The sequence below is a fragment of the Colossoma macropomum genome, unplaced genomic scaffold, assembly GCF_904425465.1.
Source record: "Colossoma macropomum unplaced genomic scaffold, Colossoma_macropomum, whole genome shotgun sequence".
Classification (NCBI taxonomy): Eukaryota; Metazoa; Chordata; class Actinopteri; order Characiformes; family Serrasalmidae; genus Colossoma; species Colossoma macropomum.
Genome location: NW_023494796.1, coordinates 32,235,682 through 32,256,713, shown reverse-complemented (window position 1 = coordinate 32,256,713; position 21,032 = coordinate 32,235,682). Strand labels below are relative to the sequence as shown.

The window sequence follows — 21,032 nt, the reverse complement described above, 5'->3', positions numbered from 1 at the left end:
AGGTTTGCACGGCGTAGTACAGCATGAAGCCTGATGGTGGTCAAGCCGGTCCAGAGGGCTGGCGAGCAGTGGCACCCGATCAAGGCATAAGAGGCAGCAGCATCAGACGCACAGGATGGGCAGCTGTTCAACCCGGCAAAGGAAACGAAAGAAAGGAAAAACACACAGAATGTGAAGTTTTAGTTCATTTGTTGTGTTATGCCTTAATGAGGCATTCCTTTAGTTTTATTTTTCATTTACATTTAATGTGACTGTATGTATTGAGGTAATTCACTTTGAATAATCATATTACCAAAGCTCTTTTATACACATGCACTAAAAATACAGATATTTTTTAACCATTTTAACATACCTCCATAGACAGTTTTGTAAAAAATAGTATTAAATTGTTGTATGATAAACATGGAAATGGAACTACTGAGATAAAAAATAGTGCAAATATGAATTATTCTAATATTCCATGTAAGATCATTTCAATACAGTCAATATTTCTTTACAAGAACACCACTCTTAGGACTGAGGAGGGTACGTTTCATGTTTTCATGCCAAGTAAGCAGCTTTACCTGAACCTGTACGTTGCCTCTACTTCCTCTGCCTCTCCTGCACTCTGATTGGCTGACCTAGCCAGGCTCGCAAAATGACCAAATGAGCAATGAAAGATTTAAATATTGATGAAGATCCAATTTCTGTATTTACTAGTTTTTCAAGTGTTCTGATCATTCATGACATTAACATTAGTCACTGGTGCCACTACACGTCACTGGTGTTGTATGAATATGGTGTAACACCAGTGACGGTGACTCCAGTGACATTCTGGGTAAAATTGAGGATATTGTAAACTGGCTGACTCATTGGTCATCAGGTGACCTTGTGTATTTAAAATCAGTAATAAAAATTATAATATGGCATTATTTTTGGCAAAAATTTTAATCACCCAGCTATTAAAGCACAAAATAGTCGTTTCGGATCTCTTACAATCGCATCTTTCGCAGATCTATTCAAATGCACCCAAGAGGTAAACAAGCGCAATCAGATTCAAGTGTTTCATCATTTATATGGAAAAAGATAGAAAACTACGACAAACAAATAAAAGCAGTACATACACAAATTGGAGGTAATTTTTGGTGAATGCTGCCAAAATGTAACCACAGGTCTTAATGTTCACCACCTTCTGCATTATTGACTCAACGGTCCCATTTACTCCATTATAATCCAAATAAATCCAACCTTATATAAGGGTCATTCTACAGAAACGTCCACTTTCCTATCTCCCCATAGGAGTCACTGGTGTTACTGATCCTCATTGGTGTTACACATAATAAAGGGAACACCAGAGACATTTTAATGAACAATGCATTTTACAGAATGGCTGCTACAGAGCATCAAACCACATGTTGTCAATCATGGAATATCCACTAAAATATGGAATTTAATCCATTTGTATTCTATTTTGTCACAATTGCGTAAGAATAAAGTCGGTCACACCAGTGACTTCAGCTAAAAGCTTCATATGGAATCATGAGCTAAATGAGAAAATCTCTGATAACTGAAAGACACAGTGGACTCACCATGAGCTTTTCTTCATAGATCCTCAGAAAACAGGTAAAAGGAAGTCGAGTGATGTCATCAGTGTGATTTTTATTTCAAAATAAGAGATTTTTTGTTACGCGGTAACACCAGCGACACGACTCCTGGGGACAACAGCTTTCATTATATATAATATTTATTTGGCATTTGTTTTCTTTATGTCATTTGATTTATATATTCCATAGTCATGTAGGGATTATTACAGTTAAAACTGCAGAAAAATATGGTTTTTTTTCTCTTCAAAATGTCGCCTCACACTTCTGTGGTGCTTGGAACTCTATATAATTGATTTAAAAACCAGTACTGCTAAATTGAGGCTCAAGAAGGTGTAATTATTAAAATAACTTTTATTATTATTTATTTATTATTTTATTTTAAAATATAAATAAGTTGTAACCCTAACGTTTTTTTTTTTTTTAAGTGTAATATATCTGTAAACCCTAGGGACACAAAAATGGACGTTTCTGTAGAATGACCGAAAACTGTAATCACCATCTTGTTACCTACAACGCAGCACCGTTTAGAAGCAGCTGACAAGCTCACAGCAAGTGCGGCTGGGCTTGAGTTCAGCCTCTGCACTGCGGGGTTAGTTCAGCATTACAGCTCAGATACCTTTAGTAAACAAAGACTAATAAAGTACATTTTGTCTTTTTGTTCCGGATTGAAAAAGATGAAAAAGTGAAAACATCTGAAAACAGAGATTTTCTTCGGCTGTATTAGTCTCTCTCAGATGTCAGTATTTTGGTTTTAATAAGTATAATTAAGTACATTAATGGAATTGACATTATCGGTCTGTAAAGCTGTAGTTATTCAGAAACAATATTCAATATTTTACTGATGTGTGATGTTTTTATTTGGACAAAAACTGTCCTTTTTTGACACACAGTCTCACGTCAGTGTGTCTGTCTTATAGATGATAATAGATCATGCAGTACAGTTAGAAAATACTTCTAATTTCTTACATCATAGAATTATACTGAATTACCTCTGTTTGCACTGATGCATTAGACTTTTCTCTCAGGTGTTAAACTGACCCTCTGTCTGTTACACTGAACCCACCCATGGGCTGAACTGGAACACTGCACTTCCCCTCATTTTGGGTGGACTTGTACTGAAAGGTAGGAAACACAGGTCAAGTGTTTGTTTGTAGCAGAGATGTTTATGTCGCTCATATAAAAATATGATTATTCCAACTAAAAACTAAAATGTGTTTGGTGTTGTGCCCTCTGTGCTCGACCTTTCAGAGGGAGTTAACGTGAAAGTGTTAAGCATACTGGTGGGAGGGGGGATGGGGGTGGGGTAGTGGGGTTTGCGTGTTTTTCGGACAGGTTTTGTTCATAACGAAGCTTTTAGCGATTCTTATGCACACAACCCTTTTAACGTCCATCATTAGGACGTGGAATCTTTAAACCTGACGGTGGATGGGGTGTCGAACCCCTCTGCGCCCTTCCGCCCCCTTTGCGTTAGACAACAGCGTCTGAGAAAATATTCAGCACAGTCGTTGACCAACAAATGACCCCTCAATCCTCTCTCCGCAGCCCTGATGAGGCTGAAATGTTCTCTCGGAGAGCGTCGTCTGGTGAAAAGGGGGTGGACGGGTGTAGAGTTGTGTGACGTGGACTGTCCTTCTCCAGGCGTCAGAGTGCAGAGCGCAGAGTCGAGAGGCCCCCGACACACATGCTCTTGTCAATCAAACTGCACAACATACGTTACATCATACCATCACATCATGATATATTGGTCAAACGTCACAATATACAACACATACTGCAACATCATGACATTCCACTCATACCTATCATGGTATTACATCATGGGTTTGTCCTACTCCAGTGGTCACACATGCTCCCTGTCAATCAAACTGCAGAGTGCTCACACTGCACAGCACAACATGGGAACATTTAAAAACAGAAAACAGTCTCCACACGATGGAGACAGGACCAAGTCCGGGTACTGTAAAAATAACTTTACCACAAATCAGCCTATGGTTCCGCACAACCTGACGCATTTTATTGCTCTCCTTAACGATGTAAGATCTTTTCATTCTTTACATTTTTTACAACTACAACTTAACATTTTTCCACCCACACTTGGAAATTTGCTCACACTTTTTTGCATGTATTCTCTTTATTTATTTTAGTTCAGTTTCATTTTTACATTTCCTTTCTTATTTTACCCAGACTTGATTAATTACTTCATTTTATGTGTTCATTTTGATTTGACAGTTTTACAAGTTGAATTCAATTCAATTTTATTTTGTATTTTTTCACTAATTTGACGTTCTGACGTTTTATCCTTTAATTTCTCTGCTTATTAATCTGTTTAGTCTCTTGTTCTTTGTCCTGATGCGTCTGATGCTCAACGTGCTCTGTTTAAATAAACGTTTATTCTGATAGCGTAATTAAAAAAATAACCTACACTGGTGAGCTTTAAGTAAAACAATAAATATTCGAGACAAAAATGACATGTTCTTGTGCTAAATAGTACTAAAACTGATACGTACATCCACCCACTGAGGGCGGAGACTTCTTTTTCATTTTTATCTCCCCTTCCTCACACTTTCCCCTCCACACATCCTGGGAATATTTTGACATTAGTTCACATACTATGTCATGGGAAAATTCTTTACATAATTCCCATGTGATGCCATCAATCAGATACTGGGTTCTAATAATACCGGCAGTTTTTAGCATTATACAACTTTACCAGTCTTTTTTTGCCCTGTCCCAACTTTTTTGAAGTCTTTAAACTATTTTCACTTAAATACGTCAATTAAATGATTTGCACATTATTGTATTCTGTTTTTATTTGCCTTTTTTTTACAGGTTCCCAACAAGGTTGCACTATTAGATGCCATATCAATAAGCTTGCGGGTAAACTGAGGCAAAAACTTGTGTCCTGTATTGACACAAAATGTGTGTCTCTATACTCACCAGGAAAAAGAGTATTAAACCAATTGTTATCTATTCTTAATTACAGTGATGTGATTTACAGATATGCATCTGTTAAAACCCTTTAGATTCAGACTATCTGCTTTTCACCACTGGGGTCAAGTTGCAAGTAACAAGTAAGTCTCAAGTCTTCACACTTAAGTCCCGAGTCAAGTCCCAAATCAAGATAGTCGAATCTTGATTCAAGTCCTGAAGTCCAAGCTAGTTGAGTCTCGATGCAAGTCCTAAAGTACAAGATAGTCGAGTCTCGATTCAAGTCCTGAAGTCCAAGATAGTCGAGTCTCGATTCAAGTCTGGAAGTCCAAGATAGTCGAGTCTCGATTCAAGGAAAGGTAAGTCTCGAATTCCCAAGTAAATAGTCCTAATCTTCGAGTCCTAAACAAGTCAGCATGCATTCCTCAGCTCATTTAAGGCCATAAGATAAGAGTACTGTAGCCTTTTAATGACAGCATGTTAGCAGAGTATGGCTGTATATTAATTTAGTATTATTATTTTTACCCTTTCAACTAAAATACAAAATCCATGATACACAGATAACCACACTCTTAAAAAGGGTGGCTCTTCGAGGGTTCTTTAGCAAAAAAAATGGTTCTATATAGAACCATCAACACTCAAAGAACCCTTTGCATGATTAAAGTGTTCTTTGCATCGTGAAATGGTTCTTCAGATTGGAGGAAAATGTGCACGAATGTACTGTATAATGCTTATATATATAACCTTTTTGAAAAGGGTTCTATAAAACACCTAAAAGGGTTCTTCTATCGTTACAAGCTTCACACTGTAACACACTACACACCAATAAAACACTAAACCGCTTATCCTTCTGGGTTGCTGGGGTTGCTGGAGCCTATCCCAGGGGTCACTGGGACATGTCGCCAGTCCATCGCAGGGCAGACAGACATGCTATATTGAACCACATTCTAAAACGTTCTATATAGAACCATCTACAGCACATTCTCTGTCAGTTTGAAGAACCCATTTCACGATGTAAAGAACCCTTTAAATATGCAGATGATTCTTTAATTCTATATAGTGTTCAAGGTTCTATATAGATACTGAAGAACCCTTGAAGAACCATCTTTTTTAGAGTGTCCTAAGTCATAATTATGAGAAACTTTCTTATTATTCTTTTAAATTTATTTTTTAAAGTTTCCCAAGTGGCAAACAGGCTTCATAGTTAACCAGGTTCTCGAGCACCTGTGCACACATTATATACTCATGATTCCACATAGAACCATTTTCTTTACTGAAGAGCCCTTGAAGCACTGTCTTTTTTAAGAGTGCGAGTGATACAGAGAAGATGGAAAGTGGTCGTGTAAAATTATTTTTTTTGTAGTTTTTTTTGCATAAACCCACACAAACGTGGCCTTCACCAGTGAAGGAAGCATCATAAGTAGACTACAGGGATAAAAAACATAAAATACAACAAAAATGTAGAATATGGGCCCTTCTTTTCATTTCATCAGGCTGAACGGTTCATTTTTTACAGTGACGCACTGCTACGCTGTATAATATGATGCCTTGTGCAAGAGATCCACTCATAGCCAAGTGTCCCTGAGTCTTACAGACATTAGGCCTTGTTTTCCTTATCAGTGACACTTCTCGAGAAGTTCAAGAACATCCTCACTTAATTTATTTTGTGTCTGACTGCATGAGAGTTCTCACTGTTCTAGGAACTGAAATACAATTCTTCACTAAAATTAAAATCATATGAACACACGTCCTTTTCTAAACACATTAAAAAAGATACGAGTCCTGCGGAAGATCTCAAGAATCTCACAAGCTTGTTAAGAAGCTGAAAATCAAACAGCCTAATCAAACAGAAATATTTTATTGCAAGAGGTTCACGAGCCTCTGACTTGCTAAAAACGACATCTGTTTGCTAAATCATTCTTTTGACACTGAAGACGGCCAGAGAAAGAGCAACAAAGGTTAGTGCCAGTAAGTCAGAGGGTTATGTGAAGGGAAATGTTATAAACTGGCACAAGTAGTTTTCCCCAACCCTGAATGTATTCAGTCAGTCAAGACATGCTTGCTGAAATCTGCTTCTTTGTTTATGCCAGGGGTCGCAATCCAAATGTTAAGAGGAGCCATTTTGCCCTTTTTAGCAAAATCAAACCACCTTGGGAACCACATTTATGTCCATTTTACCCTCTTGGCTGTAAATATGTCTCGGCATGTGCTGATGGACTAGTATTGACTATACTAGTTTTATTCTGCTGATTTCTTTTTTTAAGCTGTTGCCTTAGTTAAGGCCTTGTATGTGAGGTTATGTGTGCTTGTGCGAATGTATTGACCTGTTAAGAAGATTTTACTCTATTTTAATCCACTCTTTCACTTATGTTTTGATTAATTAATTAATTCATTCATTCATTCATTCATTCATTTTTAAGTTCAGGGGTATATCACATCACACAAATTATGAAAAGGTGTTTTTTTAATACATTTCTATATTTTTATCTTAGTTATACTGTGGTAAATTACCCAACACAATCTTAAAGGCACAGTAACAAAAATAAAAACTCTCTGGGGTCCACAAACCTTTCTGCATGTCTTAATCGATGTTTCTATATGTGTTTCTCTCACTTTGTGATGATCCAGCACAGAAATACTTCTTTAAACACTTCCTGAATCTGAGTCGCCCTTTCCATTCCATCTTATCACAAGGATAGATAAAGATGGGATAAAGAGGTTACATAAACATGAAGAAGTTGAGCTCACCAGGGAAGCGCTCTCCACTCTCTGCCTCTATGATGACATCACAGCCCACATGCCTCTCCCACAGCTTCCTGATCACCTGGAGGCTCCTCCCTCTTTCTGCACTCCCGCTGGGCAGAGCTTCACCCCTACACACCTCCGCCAGCCGTTCTGCCTCTAAACACCTGCAAGCCATGAATATCTCCTCCAAATCTATGCTTTCAGTGCAGGTCACATCCGTTTCTCCGTAGTAAGCAAAGTTCAACACAGCCTTTAGTCCTATTGGAGTTATAGAACATTCTGATTCTTCAACACTGAATAAGTTCACCTGCGTTACCACCATCTGTCCCGAAAGTAGCCACGCCTCTGCCTTCCGACTGACAGCTGCAAGCACCAATCGGTGAGCCTTGACTGAACAACTAGGAAGTTGTAAGCTGCAGTCCAGCAGTAGCTCCTCCTCTTTTAAGCCACGTAAAGAAGTGAAGAGGGAGTCACAGTGGGAGGGGAGGGGAAAGGGGCGGAGCTTGTTGTCATGGCAGCTGTCTGGAGGCAGAGCAAACCCAGTTGGAACATGAGCACTGCTAAAGCCTGAGGGGGAGCAGGCTTTACCATCTTTGATTTCTGTTTGGACAGGACGAGACGAAGAGACTGGGCTGTTTGTCTCTGTCCTCTCCTTCCTCGTCCCACCTGCACCACGTCCTCCATCTCTTCTTTCATTGGTAGGGGTGGTGGACTGAAACAGCGCCACCCGCTGACGGAGGGATAACTGTTTCTCTTGCTGCTTCTCGTGGGTTTGTCGCTGAGACATTGCTCTGAGGAGAGGACAAAACCAAGTAACATAATATAGACGCTGTATTATCAACACTGAAGCAGTGACTTGATTTAAACATGTACAGCCATGTGCAAAAGCTAGAACACTCCCTGTTAAATTACATGTTTTGTTGATTTTCTAAGTAACATTCTCTACACTGTTAGAAATGAAGGTGCTGTTCAGGTACATTTTTCGTTCATCAAGGTACAAACAATGTAAACATTCCCTCAAAGCTACAACAGTGGTTTTAAGGTCTGATTGTGAACCTTAAATACGTTTTTCCAGGTGAAAAGTTCGTATTTGTACCTTTTCATAACCGAATGTTTTAAAACAGAACAGTAAAATAAAAGCCTGGAGACGAGACGGGGTGTGTGGAGTCAGTACAGCTTAGAGAATATCATTTCAGTGGATTATGATTCAGTTATGTTCCCTGACTACTGAGATGAACACTTGAGGGTCCCACCCCAGTGACAAGAGGGGCACTGCCCCAGTAATAGATTAGTACAAGGAACAATTTTAATGCACAACATTTAAGAAATTAAAAAAGAAATGGAAGCATAAACTATAAAATGTGCCTGAATTTTTACATAGGCCACATTTTGGCTTTTATTTTATACTTTTGCATATGACTGTAAATTCAAGGGGTTTTATTTTGTTATTTAAAAATCCTAAAATGTGCATTTTAACCTATTTAAAGCCTTGTATATTGTTGCTTTCAGAAAAAAAAACTTCCCTTACAATTTTTTCACATGATTTGAAAACACCAACTGACCTTAACGCTGTGTAAACATTTCATGATGAACAGACCAACAGAAATGATTCGAAATTACATGAAATAAAACCTTATTACACTAACTTACATTAGAAGTTGAAAACGATTTTCCTTTTCCTGTAAAGTTACCATTTCGAAGATACAAGGTTTTATACCGACAGTGTCCATATATAGTGGAGCGGGAAACAAAAGCATGCAGGAGACTGCACGCAATATCACTCTTGCTTAATAGGATCTGCACCTAAAGATGCACTTCAGCAGCAAATACATGAGGTCATTTAAATTTTCAGTGGACATGAGTGTGAGGCTTATATGCAGTGCAGTGTAAAGTGGACGATGTCTTAAAAGAAAGACTTCACAGATGTTATAAGAGATGAAAAAAGTGATCGTCACAATAAAACAGGAGATTCCCCCCTTGATGCTCCTAGAACAGCTTATTTCAGCGTACACAGATCGGGAGAAAGTGCAACTGCTAATGGGATAGCATGGATCTAACAGAACGTAAAATAAAGGATGGACGATTCCAGTCGACTCATGAAAGCTTTAGTTTTGTTTATTTTGTGAAAGTATGGTTAAATTTCTATATCCTTTCATAGGAATGTTTAATGCAGAAACCTTGTAATGCTTTTTAAAAGCAGCCTTGCACTGTTCGACTAGCCCAGGTGTCGCAACCCAAATGTAGAGAAGAGCCATTTTGTCCTTTCCACAAAAATCAAACCACTACAATTTATGTCCATTTCACCATCTTGGCTGTAAATCTGTCTCAGTATGTGCTGATGTACTAGAATAGGATAAAAATACAATATAAGCGTAAACGCAAACTTACTTTGCTCTGCTTTAAGCTTTAGCTCAGCCATAGCCGCTTTTCTCACATCTCTGGCAGGAAACTTTTCCTCAAAAGTAGAACAGTTTCTTGAAAAATGTCTCTCAACGTCCAAGTTTTTATAAGGCTGAAGTCGCTTCTTATTCTCCAGCCTACTGTTCAAGTTTTCCCGTTCCACCTTAAATGGTGCCTGAGGTGCCAGAATGTAACTGCTTCACCATTTAAGGTGGAACAGGAGAATTTGAACAAGGAGCTGGCGAATAAGAAGCGACTTCAGCTTTGTGACTTTGTAGTGTTTGTCAGTTTCTCGTTTCAGATTAAACGTATCAGGAAACCAGCTGGAGTGATTATAAACACTAAGTCCATTCATCTCCAAATTATCAATGTTCGTCTTAAATCTCTCTCTTTGCCGTTTCGTTGGCTACTAGCTGGGCGAGACTGTTGTCTGTGTTGCTATGGTGACCAGCAGTCTGCGCTGATCTTCAGGGTTAAAGGGTGAATCAGCAGTTCTACATTAACTCCAGAGTTTAAGACCATTTATTGTTAAACTGTGTTGAACGATCAGCAGAGCTTTATTTTACTGTAAAGGAGGATTATTTTATTTTTACCCACAAATCTGATTCTGCTGTGGAGCCACAACAGGGCAGTAAAAGAGCCGCATGTTGCCGACCCCTGAACTAGCCTGATTATGAACGTTACTGAACCAGCCTGTTAGCCTGTTAGCTACAGACTGAGGGCAGAATAAGAGAATACAGTGTAAACTGGACTAAGAGAGTCTGCAACAGCAGCTAATGATGTTTAGCTGGCAGTTCTTCATTTGGTTTCATTTAGTAGATCAGGATTTCACAATAACAGGCTTTTTCACACAGTTCTGAAGGAACATTTTGGGCAGCGTCCACCAGGGATGCGGGAAGTGGGGGTGCTGAGGGGGCTGCAGCAGCCCCGATTTCAGGATTGTAAATGTTAAAAATAATACTAACAATAAAAGCATTTCGAACCTTTTAATAATCTGAGCGTAGTATAGACCCTCTATGCTTGTTATAAAGCATCATGCACTGTTTAAGTGAACGCCATATTTTCATTACAGTGAGCCGAAAACTGTTGGTCGCTTTGCGGCCGTGTCCTCAAACACGTAGGTTGAGGTTCAAAGACAGCAAGTCTATGAAGAGTTATAGTCCAGTTCTGAGTCCACAAGCAGCCTAATGTTGCTTTTTTACTTAAAATATTATTAGGTCATTCTCCATTTGTCAAGGTCGCAGGGCTTAAATAGATGCTTAAAATACCAGGCTCAGCTCTAAAAGTCAGTATGTACATTTACACAGTTGATCTAAGATTAAATAACACTTTTCTCTTATGATTCTCTGATTTTTCTTTATTTATCCTGTTTCATAGTCGCTCTGCATCTGTAAAACAGCTCGTCACAAAAACATTTTTCAAACGATTTTTAACATAAAACAATATTTTTAAGAGGTTTAACTTAGGAATCTGTATAAAGCAGATTCATGTTTACTTTTTATATCATCAACGTTGTACTACAGTTAAAAATATGTATTTTATTTAGATATGGTCACTGGTGTTTTCAGGACTCTTATTTTACATTTTAACACAGTATTTTCAGCTCTATTAAACTGTTTCTATTTATTAATAATTCTGTTTATTAGGCAGCTCAGAACTTCTATGTGTCACCGGTGTTTTGTGCTTTAATGGCTGGGTGATTAAAATTTTGACAAAATAATGCCAAATATAATTATTACTGATTTTAAATACACAAGGTCACCTGATCAACCAACGAGTCAGTCAGTTTACAGAATCCTCAGTTTTAACCAGAATGTCACTGGAGTCACCGTCACTGGTGTTACACCATATTCATACAACACCAGTGACTGTAAAATATGTTTGAATGAAGCTCTCCTTTCAGCATATATGATAATAGGAAATGTTAATGGACACATTAGAATTATTTAGTTTTGGGATGAAAAAAAAATGATTTTGATACCGCACCACATATCAACAGTCTGATTGGTCGACGCTCAGCTCATTTGCATAAAGTTCGTCCAGAAGGAGAGAGTAGTGGTCTGATGCGCAAGTTAGATGCTTATATTTTCATCTCTTGCCTCAGTATAGCACCGTATCACAGGTTCTAATGTAAAGTTTGGACACACCTCATGAATTGTTTTTCTTTATTTTTATTATTTTCTACATTGTGGATTAATATTGAAGACATCAGCTATGGAGGAACACTTATGGAATTATGTAGTAAACAAAAAAGTGTTAAACAAACCAGAATATTTTTACATATGTTTTTTTTTTAATTATTCAAAGTAGCCACCTTTTGCTTTGATGACAGCTTTGCACACTCTTGGCGTTCTTTCAATTAGCTTAATGAGATAATCATCTGGAATGGTTTGAATTAACAGGTGTTAATTACTTTAATTAACAGGTGTGCCTTGTCAAACCTTTGTGAAATTGCTTGCCTTCTTAATGTGCATGTAGGGTTTGGTACACAGGTCTATAGTTCAGTATAGAACTGTGTTCCTTTATAGTTTAATCTAAAATGTAAAAAATAATAAAAATAAAGAAAAAACATTTAATGAGGTGTCCAAACTTTTGATTGATTCTGTGAATAAAGCAAAAAAAGTGGGGCAAATCACTGTGCATGATGTCATCGGTCACGTCACATAAACGCTACTTACATTTTCAGCACCACCAACTTAAAAAACCTCCCCACTTCCCCGGCGTCCACTACAGAAAACAACCCTCGCAGAAAGGTCACGTCAATGAACTGTGTGAACAGTGTGTGAACAATGAACTGTGATTTGTTTGCACAGTTAAAGGCGTGTAGTCAAAGTGTGTGATCACAGCTGAAAACATGTTCGAAATGCAACATGCTCACATTTGATTACTTGTAAACATCAGTGGTTTTTACACACTTCACAAATGAAACATTTGTGACTTTTCCATAAGGGATAAAGACCCACAGCGTGACGGAAGCTCAGAAAAAATGAGGTCAAAGGCACATTTTGCTGTCCTATTTATAAATAATTGCATGAATTTTAATATTAAGACCCTTATGCAGGGTTTTAAATCATTACTCCATCTGACAGAATGCCATTACACCTAATAGGGAACAGCTGGCACTGGAGGACAAAGTAGAGAAGTCAGACTAGTCAGCAGGACTGTTGTGACCTAGCATGCACTGCGCTGCAGTAAAGGTGACCCCATGGAAAAACAGAAGGCTGCAGTCATAGCATTGTGCTTGATAGTGCAAGGCTTTTTAGGGCTCGTATTAACATGTAACAAATTAGGTCTGGGCAATATGACAATATATATCGTTATTGTGATAAATTATGTCACAATATGCTTTTCTGAACATATCATGTATATCATCAGTACTTCTAAAACACTGACCAACTGCGTGTTTTATTACAAAGAGAACAAAATTAGCCCCGTTTAACTGTATTAAGTGCCAAATACCAAATAAAAATCACTGTGTTCACAGTTTTTGATAGTATTTTTTCAAATGTAGCACTACTGGCTCTTTTTTCTCTTATCAGATGTGTGAAAAATTGAATATCGTGGCATATCAAGTATCGTGAAAGTATTGTGATATTATATTTCTGCCATATTGCCCACGTCTGTAACAAATATCTGTGCAGAATTTGCATACAACCATGTTCCAGCATTTGAGACTTACCACCGGTCAGTCAAAACCTAATCTTAATCCGAAGAAAACACTTCAACAGCCCTCAAAAGCAAAAGCAAAAGCATTACAGTCCTGCTTAGCCTTTGTTCATCTCTCCACAGTGCTTGATGACCTGTCACACGTTTTCATTTTACACAGGACAAAGCGACACTAATAATAGACATGGCACTCACGAGGTGTATCTTTCCATCTGACAGCAGTGACACCGCACATTCAAGCTTTTCCTCTGCCAGACAATGACCACAGTGTCTCACAGGGACGGGCGGACTCAGAGATTCTGGGGTTCCTGGGCAAAAGACAGGAACGGATGTACATTACAAGTTAGTGTAACTACTGAAGACACTGGGCCTCATTCTCCAAAAAACACAGACTCGACAGAATCGAAGATACGACTCCAAGCATTTCGACTCTTTGGCCCAATCCCATTTCACCCCTCACCCCTACCACTTAGCCCTTAGCCCTCTGCTGAATTAGGGGTGGGTGATAATAAATAATTGCCCCCCTCTTTGAAGATCATATGATGCCCTAAATGTAACTAAAGCCCAGCAGTGAGGAGCTGAACTTTACCCTCCTCTGCTGTCACTGTAGACTGGCAGGGTCGCCTACAGAGCAGCGCTAGTAGCTGTTAATGAAGTAATGTTTTTATTTTTTAATTTGAGGGTTGTCCCATTTCGTAGGGCAAGACTTCAACCACTATCCTTTGTAACTCCGTTCCAAGGGGTTAGGGTGACACTCGAAAACAAGGGGTAGGGGTAAAAAAAGAAGAAATGGGATTGGGCCTTAGTGTCGCCAAGAATCGAACTGCCAGACGCGCTGGAGGCGAAGAATCAATTCGGTTCTTTTGTAAATGACTCCCCACCACTACGTCAAACCGTCACTCGAGCAGATTACGATTAAAAATAGAGTCGACAGAATCAAAGAGTCGCCTCCATGCATTTCGAGTCTCAGCGTCATTGGCCAAAAGCCGACCCCGATTGCTTGTCGCGTTGGAGTCAAAGAATCGACTCTTTTGGAACCGACTCCCCATCACTAATGATTCAGCAAATGAGTAGTTTGGACGTTGCAAACATGTAATTTACTGATAATCACCAGGAATGACCAAGTTTAAGCGTCTCCAGCCGAAATGAAGAATTAAACCACCACTATTGCTCAGATGTTAAATCAGCTGTTTGCTATCTTGAAGGCTGGACGAACGTCGTAATGTTTAAACGTGTATTTTTAAGCGTAGATGACTAGTTAATGCCATTAGACAGACAGCTCAACTTAGCTAGCTAATGTTACTGCTAGGAAGCCGAATATCTTGTTTCAGTCGTAGAACCACTGTAGTAACTGTCTTCATATCATCACTACAGTGGAGAGGATGGATTCCTCAAACTCAAACCACAGGAGTGACTCAGCAGATGAAGACGACAACACGCTACAAGCTAAGGTTAGCAAAGTAGGTTAGTTAGCTCATAGATATCCATACGTAGATATCATGTTGTTTGTTGTTCGCTATCTGAGGCGATACGTCCGCGCGTCCGCCATATTGGAGCGGTCAAGATCCGCTTATGAACAAATTCACTTGTATTGAGAGACGATTAGTCTCAGGATTAAATCAGCCACAACTTCCTTATTACTCAACCGATTTTCACCAAATCTGTTTTGTTAAAATCCTCAGACACAGATTAATCTAGGCTGTATGGATCTGCTCTCGGTAGCTTTTATTTCTTTAATAACTGATCGTGATAATTAGCCGTCCGGACCAGCAGGAACGTATTCAGTCTGAACCTGGCGTTAAAAACCGAGTTTAGCGCGAGAAACACGATCAGACACATCAGCAAATGTGTGAATCACTTCTAATCTTAATACACATAAAAATAAAATAAACCCCCCAAAACACAGTAAGAAGGACGAAGCTTAAGTTGGCGTCCTATTCTACAGCTTCTTGTTCGAGTTCTCCCGTTCCACCTTAAATGGTTCAGCAGTTACTTTCTGGTGCCTGAAGCTGCACCATTTAAGGTGGAACGGGAAAATTCGAACAATATGGTGGCGATGCATCATTTAAGGTGGGAATTCGAACAAGAAACTGGCAAATAAGAAGCTGACTTCAGGTTTGTGTAAGAAGGTGCTAACGTTAATCTATTATGAATATCTACACCGATTAAGGAATACTATAATTTACCGCTACAAAGCTTTAACCATCACTGTAAATAAATAACTGCTACATTAAGTTAAGATCCCCTGAATAGACTATTAAATGAAATAAGCTTCATATAAAACCAGAAGAAAAACAATCACATCAACAGGTTCTCTGTGCTTCACCAACCACACGGCCATATCTACACAAACATCACACAGACATGAGTGTGGATCACTGCGTTCCCTCCGTTATATAATCCTATCCCTCTTTCTGAGTGTGATATTCTTGAAATAGTGTAATTTGGGACAGTGTCTTTCTTAAACTGCCGCTCTGTAATGGTACTGAATGCAGTCAAGCAGTGATAATGACCGCCCTAAAATGGCGGCGCCGTTGACGTGCGTGACTGGGCCCAACGCGGCATCTAGGTATGTGTATCTATGAGTTAGCTAGCTAGCTATGCACACTAGCCATTCTAACGCTCGTTACCTTAGCTTACCTCAGTCCTTCTGACCCCTTTTGCCTGGTTAAAAGGGTGAAAACTCGCCTCTGGCGCCCATTTTCTGTTTAATATACATAATCAACTTTGTCTTTCTGATGTTCTTGGCTGGTTATGTGTAATCCAGCTTTGAAATATAGCTAGCTAGCTAGTAAGTTAGTCCTTAGTAACGGTAGTCCTCTGGTCTGAAGTGCTGTGCGTTCCTAAATATAGCTAATTATCGTTTGGTTAAGCCTTTACTGGACATGAATGCTCTGTACTATCAAAAAAAACTCGAAAACTATAAAAATAAGTAAGAATTTTTACTTTAAGATTTTTGCTTCCTATTTAAACCCGTTATAAAAACGACACTTCATTGAAATACGAATTAACCCATTTGGAAGAAGAGAGTACACAGTAGATAAACGTTGCCCTAAAATGTTTTTACTTAACGATAATCTTTTGGTGGACAAGTACATGCAGCATGTTTTGAGGCAAAATAGTGCCCAAAGAAAAAACATATTATTCCAGATTTTCCACTATTTTACCAACATCATCCATATAAACACTCAGAAGACACATGTTGGTTCACTGGTGGTTTTGGATAGTAAATAAAATGTCTATATTTGTGTTGTAGTCATGGTGACCCCTGGTTTCTATCACCACCACTGTAAAGACATCTGAGTCTCTGCAGTCAACTATTTCACACCAAACCATTCATAATGACTTTGAATAATTCATAAATGTTTAAGTAAGAAAAATGCCTGTTAAGGTTTAAACCTGAATGTTCACAATTTCTGCATAATTCAATTAATGAGATGTAAACAGAGTCATTCAGAATGGTTTGGTGTGTTTCTCTACACTGGTGCACTGTAGAGAAACGTAGGGACTCAGATGTCTTTACAGTGGTGGTGATAGGAACCAGGGGTCGCCATGACTACAACACAAATATAGACATTTTATTTACTATCCAGAACCACCGGTGAACCAACACTGAAATGTTGGTTAGTGGTTCGTGAATCAATGCAGGTGACTCACACACACACACACACACACGTGCAGAGGGCACAGGTTCAAGTGCTGCTTTCTTAAGTTCATTGATAAGAATATTCCAGTAAAAAGGCCTCAGTCGTTTTTTTTCTTTTCCATGAATCTTGGTAAACAGGCTTTTTCCACGAAGACTTCATCGCTTGTTTGCGGACGGCACTCGTAAATACGGCCGCAGTCATTATTCCACGAGGTACGTATATAAAAGCATGTCATTCTTTATGTGAAAGATCATATTAATGCACCAGTGCAAACTTCCTTATAGATGGGTTTGTGTCATTGCTAATTGGCCTTGAGTGGACATTCTGCACATACCGTCCAGTGAACAGTGTGCTCTTGTCGCACAGTCTGTACAGTGCGCTGGTTATGCAATCTGGTAAAACAGTCTAATAATATTAAATCTGAGATATGAGGAAACCAGTGATAATGATACCGTTCACTCTCAAACAATGGTGAGCAGTTAAATCAATATAAAATACAGTACTGTACCAAAGTCAGAGAGACCACCCTTTCATTAATTTAATTTCCAGTCAAAACAGCCATTCAGTACAAGTTACAAATTTAACAGAAAATTACAGAGAAGCCTCAACAACTAAATCTAATGTCATTTTTGCCAAAGCCTTTATTCCAGCTTCCATTCTTTTCAGGAGACTCACTTTCAGTTCCTCAAGGAATCTGCAGGTTGATCATTTTCTGAAGTAATCAAACCCATTCAGTGGTGTTGAGGTCTGGACTCTGGGGTGGTCAGTCCATTGTTCAGCTTCTTTGTTTGATGTGTCTGTCTCCTTTTCTCAGTGAGGTTCTTCTTGACAGCTACACATCCTTTCAGACCCATAGCGCTGAGTCGTCACAGTGGAAGGATGGAGAGAAACACCTGTGGATGTTTTCAGATCTGAAGCAGCTTGATTTTCTCCTCTCTCTCAAACATGAAAGCTTTAAGTGCTGCTTATCTGATGGGGGCAGTTTTGGGGTCTACCAGGTCTTCCAGGTGGTTGTTAGGATCCTCATTTTCTCTGTAGCTTTTAATTAGTTTTTGAGCTTCAGGAAAAGTGCAACATTATTGCCAAGCAGGGAACTTGCAACCTCCCAACAGTAGGTCCAGTGGATTTTCTCAGGGTTTCTTGAGCACAAGGGGCAAACACTGCAACGCTGAGGGAAAGCCAGTGGTCCATAGTCGGCCGCTGATGACACTCAGTCATAAAATCAGTGAAGAAAATATTTGACTTAATAATAGGAAAGAAATATAAAATGTTTTCAAATGGTAAATAAAATTAAAAACAGCCATGCAACAATGGCGCACAGAGCAACTTCATCTACGAATGAACAACCACTTGTGAGCAAAATATTTTGCCACCATTCTGCCTGATTTCAGCTAAAAACAGCTTATGTTAGCCTAATTTGATGATTTTATGTTTACTGATACACATTGCATATTATGGCACCCAGACATTGCTGTGTTGAAAATTTTGCAAAAATATATATTTTTAAACATTTTTTTTCTGTGGGCCTTCATACTTTTTAGTGATAACATAGGTGGACCGTGAGGTAAGAGAGGTTGAGAACCCCCTACAGTATCTAAAATGTCCTCATAATCATCACCTTTAGCCATGTTAGGTGTGCATAAGAAATAAGTCTGCGTGGCAACTGAGGTGAGTTTGTGCAGCTGTTTGTGTGAATGTTAGTGTTTGAAGGGGAACAGAATGTCCGTGAGATGTTTGGGAGCAGCTTTTGTTTCAGCTGCAACTGGTTGGTTTTAAGATTGGAAGGATAGAGGAGTTACAGCATCAGTAGAGTGGATAAAAGTAAAGATTCAACAAATTAAATACTGATAGACTGAATTTTCTTAAGGCTTTATTATTTATTTATCTTTCTTAAGGTGTTATTTTCTGTTTAACATGTCGCTGTTGTCTCCAAAATGGTAACTTTACAGGAGAAGGAAAAAACATACTTTACTTTTAATGTATGACAATAGAACCAGACTTTTTTCCAAGTAATTTTGGGCCGTTTCTTTTGGGCCATTCTTTATAAAATTTACACACAATGTAAAGAACAACAGGTATTTTCAAAATATGTCAAAAACGGAAAAATGACAAAAATGGAGATACGATCCTGCTTTTTCCACTCAGACTGAAAAAATAGCTATTTTATCTGGAAATTGAATAAACAAATGGGTGATCTCTGACTTTTGCACTGTACTGTACAAGGCGCTTATTGGTCTGGCACCCTAATATCTGTGTTTAACCCATTGCTTACCCTCCAGCTTGCTTTGTTTGCAAGACTGGGTCTTAAGTTAAGATTTTAACTACACACTCAAAAAAGATGGTTCTTCAAGGGGTCTTTAGTAAAGAAAATGGTTCTACATAGAACCACGATCATTCAAAGAACCCTCTACACTTTTCACTGCAGAATTTAATGTATAATAAGGATTTTTTTAACTGCACATTCAAAAACACTTTCAAGAACAGGCTGAACATGAACCAACTGAACTTATGGTTTTAGTTTGTTTCCACCTGCTCAAGAGATAACTGGAACCATTATAATAACCTCGATTAACAACTTATTCATCTTTTTGGTCATTATTTGTCACTCTAAAGTGTCTAATTTGGCTAGTTGGCTGTCTTGCTTGCCAAATAGCTTATAGGCTGAATGAAATTATGTAGGCCTACTGCACTGTTCTGCACACACACTCATGTAAATGTCTATATTTGCACAGAATCAGATGTAGAAACCAACAAAGCTTTAGTTTTTTTCTGTTGAGTGTAAAAATATTCGTTAAAACACTCGTTCTGTGACCACCAGCCTAACAGTGTTACCTTTTTCAGTATCATATGTGGCTTTATGTTGACCTCTCTGCAGAGTAAAAATAAAAAAAAATAGCAGTCAACACATCAACATGGCATCATAGTGCTGGATAAATTCATTTTCATCTGGAAGAGTGAAGGATTTGTGGAATTGCTGTTAGATTTGCCAAACACAGAGGATCCTCAGTGGGGTTAATAAAAATGAAAAGCAATGATATGCAAATCATGTAAACCATATTTTAAAGGACACTACTATAAAGACAACATATCAAATGTTGAAATTGAGAAATTTGATTTGTTTTTGATTCCAGGTTGTCTGGATGGCAGGATATGTTGCCAAAACCTGTATTTTACCTGTATGTGCCTTCACAGATGTGCACGTCACTCATGCCGTGTGCACTAATGCCCCCCTATACCATCATGAATACTGACTTTTGAACTGTGCACTGACAACAAGCTGAGTGGTCTTTATCCCAGAGGACACAGTGTCCATGATTTCCAAAAAGAATTTCAAATGTTGATTCGTCGGACCACAGGACACTTTTCCACTTCGACTCAGTCCATTTTAAATGAGCTCAGGCCTAGAGAAGGTGGCAGTGTTTCTGGATCCTGTTTATATATGGTTTCTTCTTTGAGTTTTAGAGTATTACGTACTGTAGATGATGAAAAGCAAAGGTTCTTTGCAATTTTACATTGAGAAACATTATTCTTGAATTGTTGCACCATTTGATCGTGCAGTCTTTCACAGAGTGGTGAAACCCTCCTCATCTTTACTTCTGAAAGACTCCGCCTCTCTGAGATGCTCTTTTTCTACTTTTTTTTGTATCATGTTACTGACCTGTTGCCAATTAACCACCAGGTATTTTTTAGCATTACACAACTTTACCAGCCCTTTGTTGCTCCCGTCCCAACTTTTTTGGAACGTGTTGTTTGCATCAGATTCAAAATGGGCAAATATTTTTCAAAAAACAGTAAAATTTCTCAGTTTCAACATTTGATATGTTGTCTTTGAAGTATTTTCAATGAAACATAGGGTTTAAATGATTTGCACATCATTGCATTTTGTTTTTATTTACATTTTTGGAAATGGGGTTGTATTAGCATTATGGAAGAACGTGATATTTTTCCTGTAGGGTAACAAATAGGCCTGTCGCTGTTATTACCAAATCACCTGTTTGCACTTTGAGCTGATCATAATTATTTTCCAAAGATGTTGGCTTTCACAATCCTGTGAAATGTAATA

The 21,032-nt window shown here is 38.5% G+C and overlaps 2 protein-coding genes across 2 annotated transcripts in view; one reads left to right on the top strand and one right to left on the bottom strand.

The window, feature by feature from the left end:
* LOC118816770 (kelch-like protein 33) overlaps positions 1-13,441 on the bottom strand; it is a 34,451-nt gene extending 21,010 nt beyond the window's left edge. The window contains exons 1-2 of the mRNA XM_036583356.1: positions 13,336-13,441; positions 7,260-8,047 (exon numbers count right to left, since the gene is read on the bottom strand). Of these exons, the coding sequence (XP_036439249.1) occupies positions 7,260-8,043 (784 nt within the window). The 5' untranslated portion in view covers positions 8,044-8,047; positions 13,336-13,441. The remainder of the gene's footprint in view (positions 1-7,259; positions 8,048-13,335) is intronic.
* The window catches only part of adgrb3 (adhesion G protein-coupled receptor B3), a 994,217-nt gene that overhangs the window by 859,255 nt on the left and 113,930 nt on the right, over positions 1-21,032 (top strand). The window lies entirely within an intron of this gene.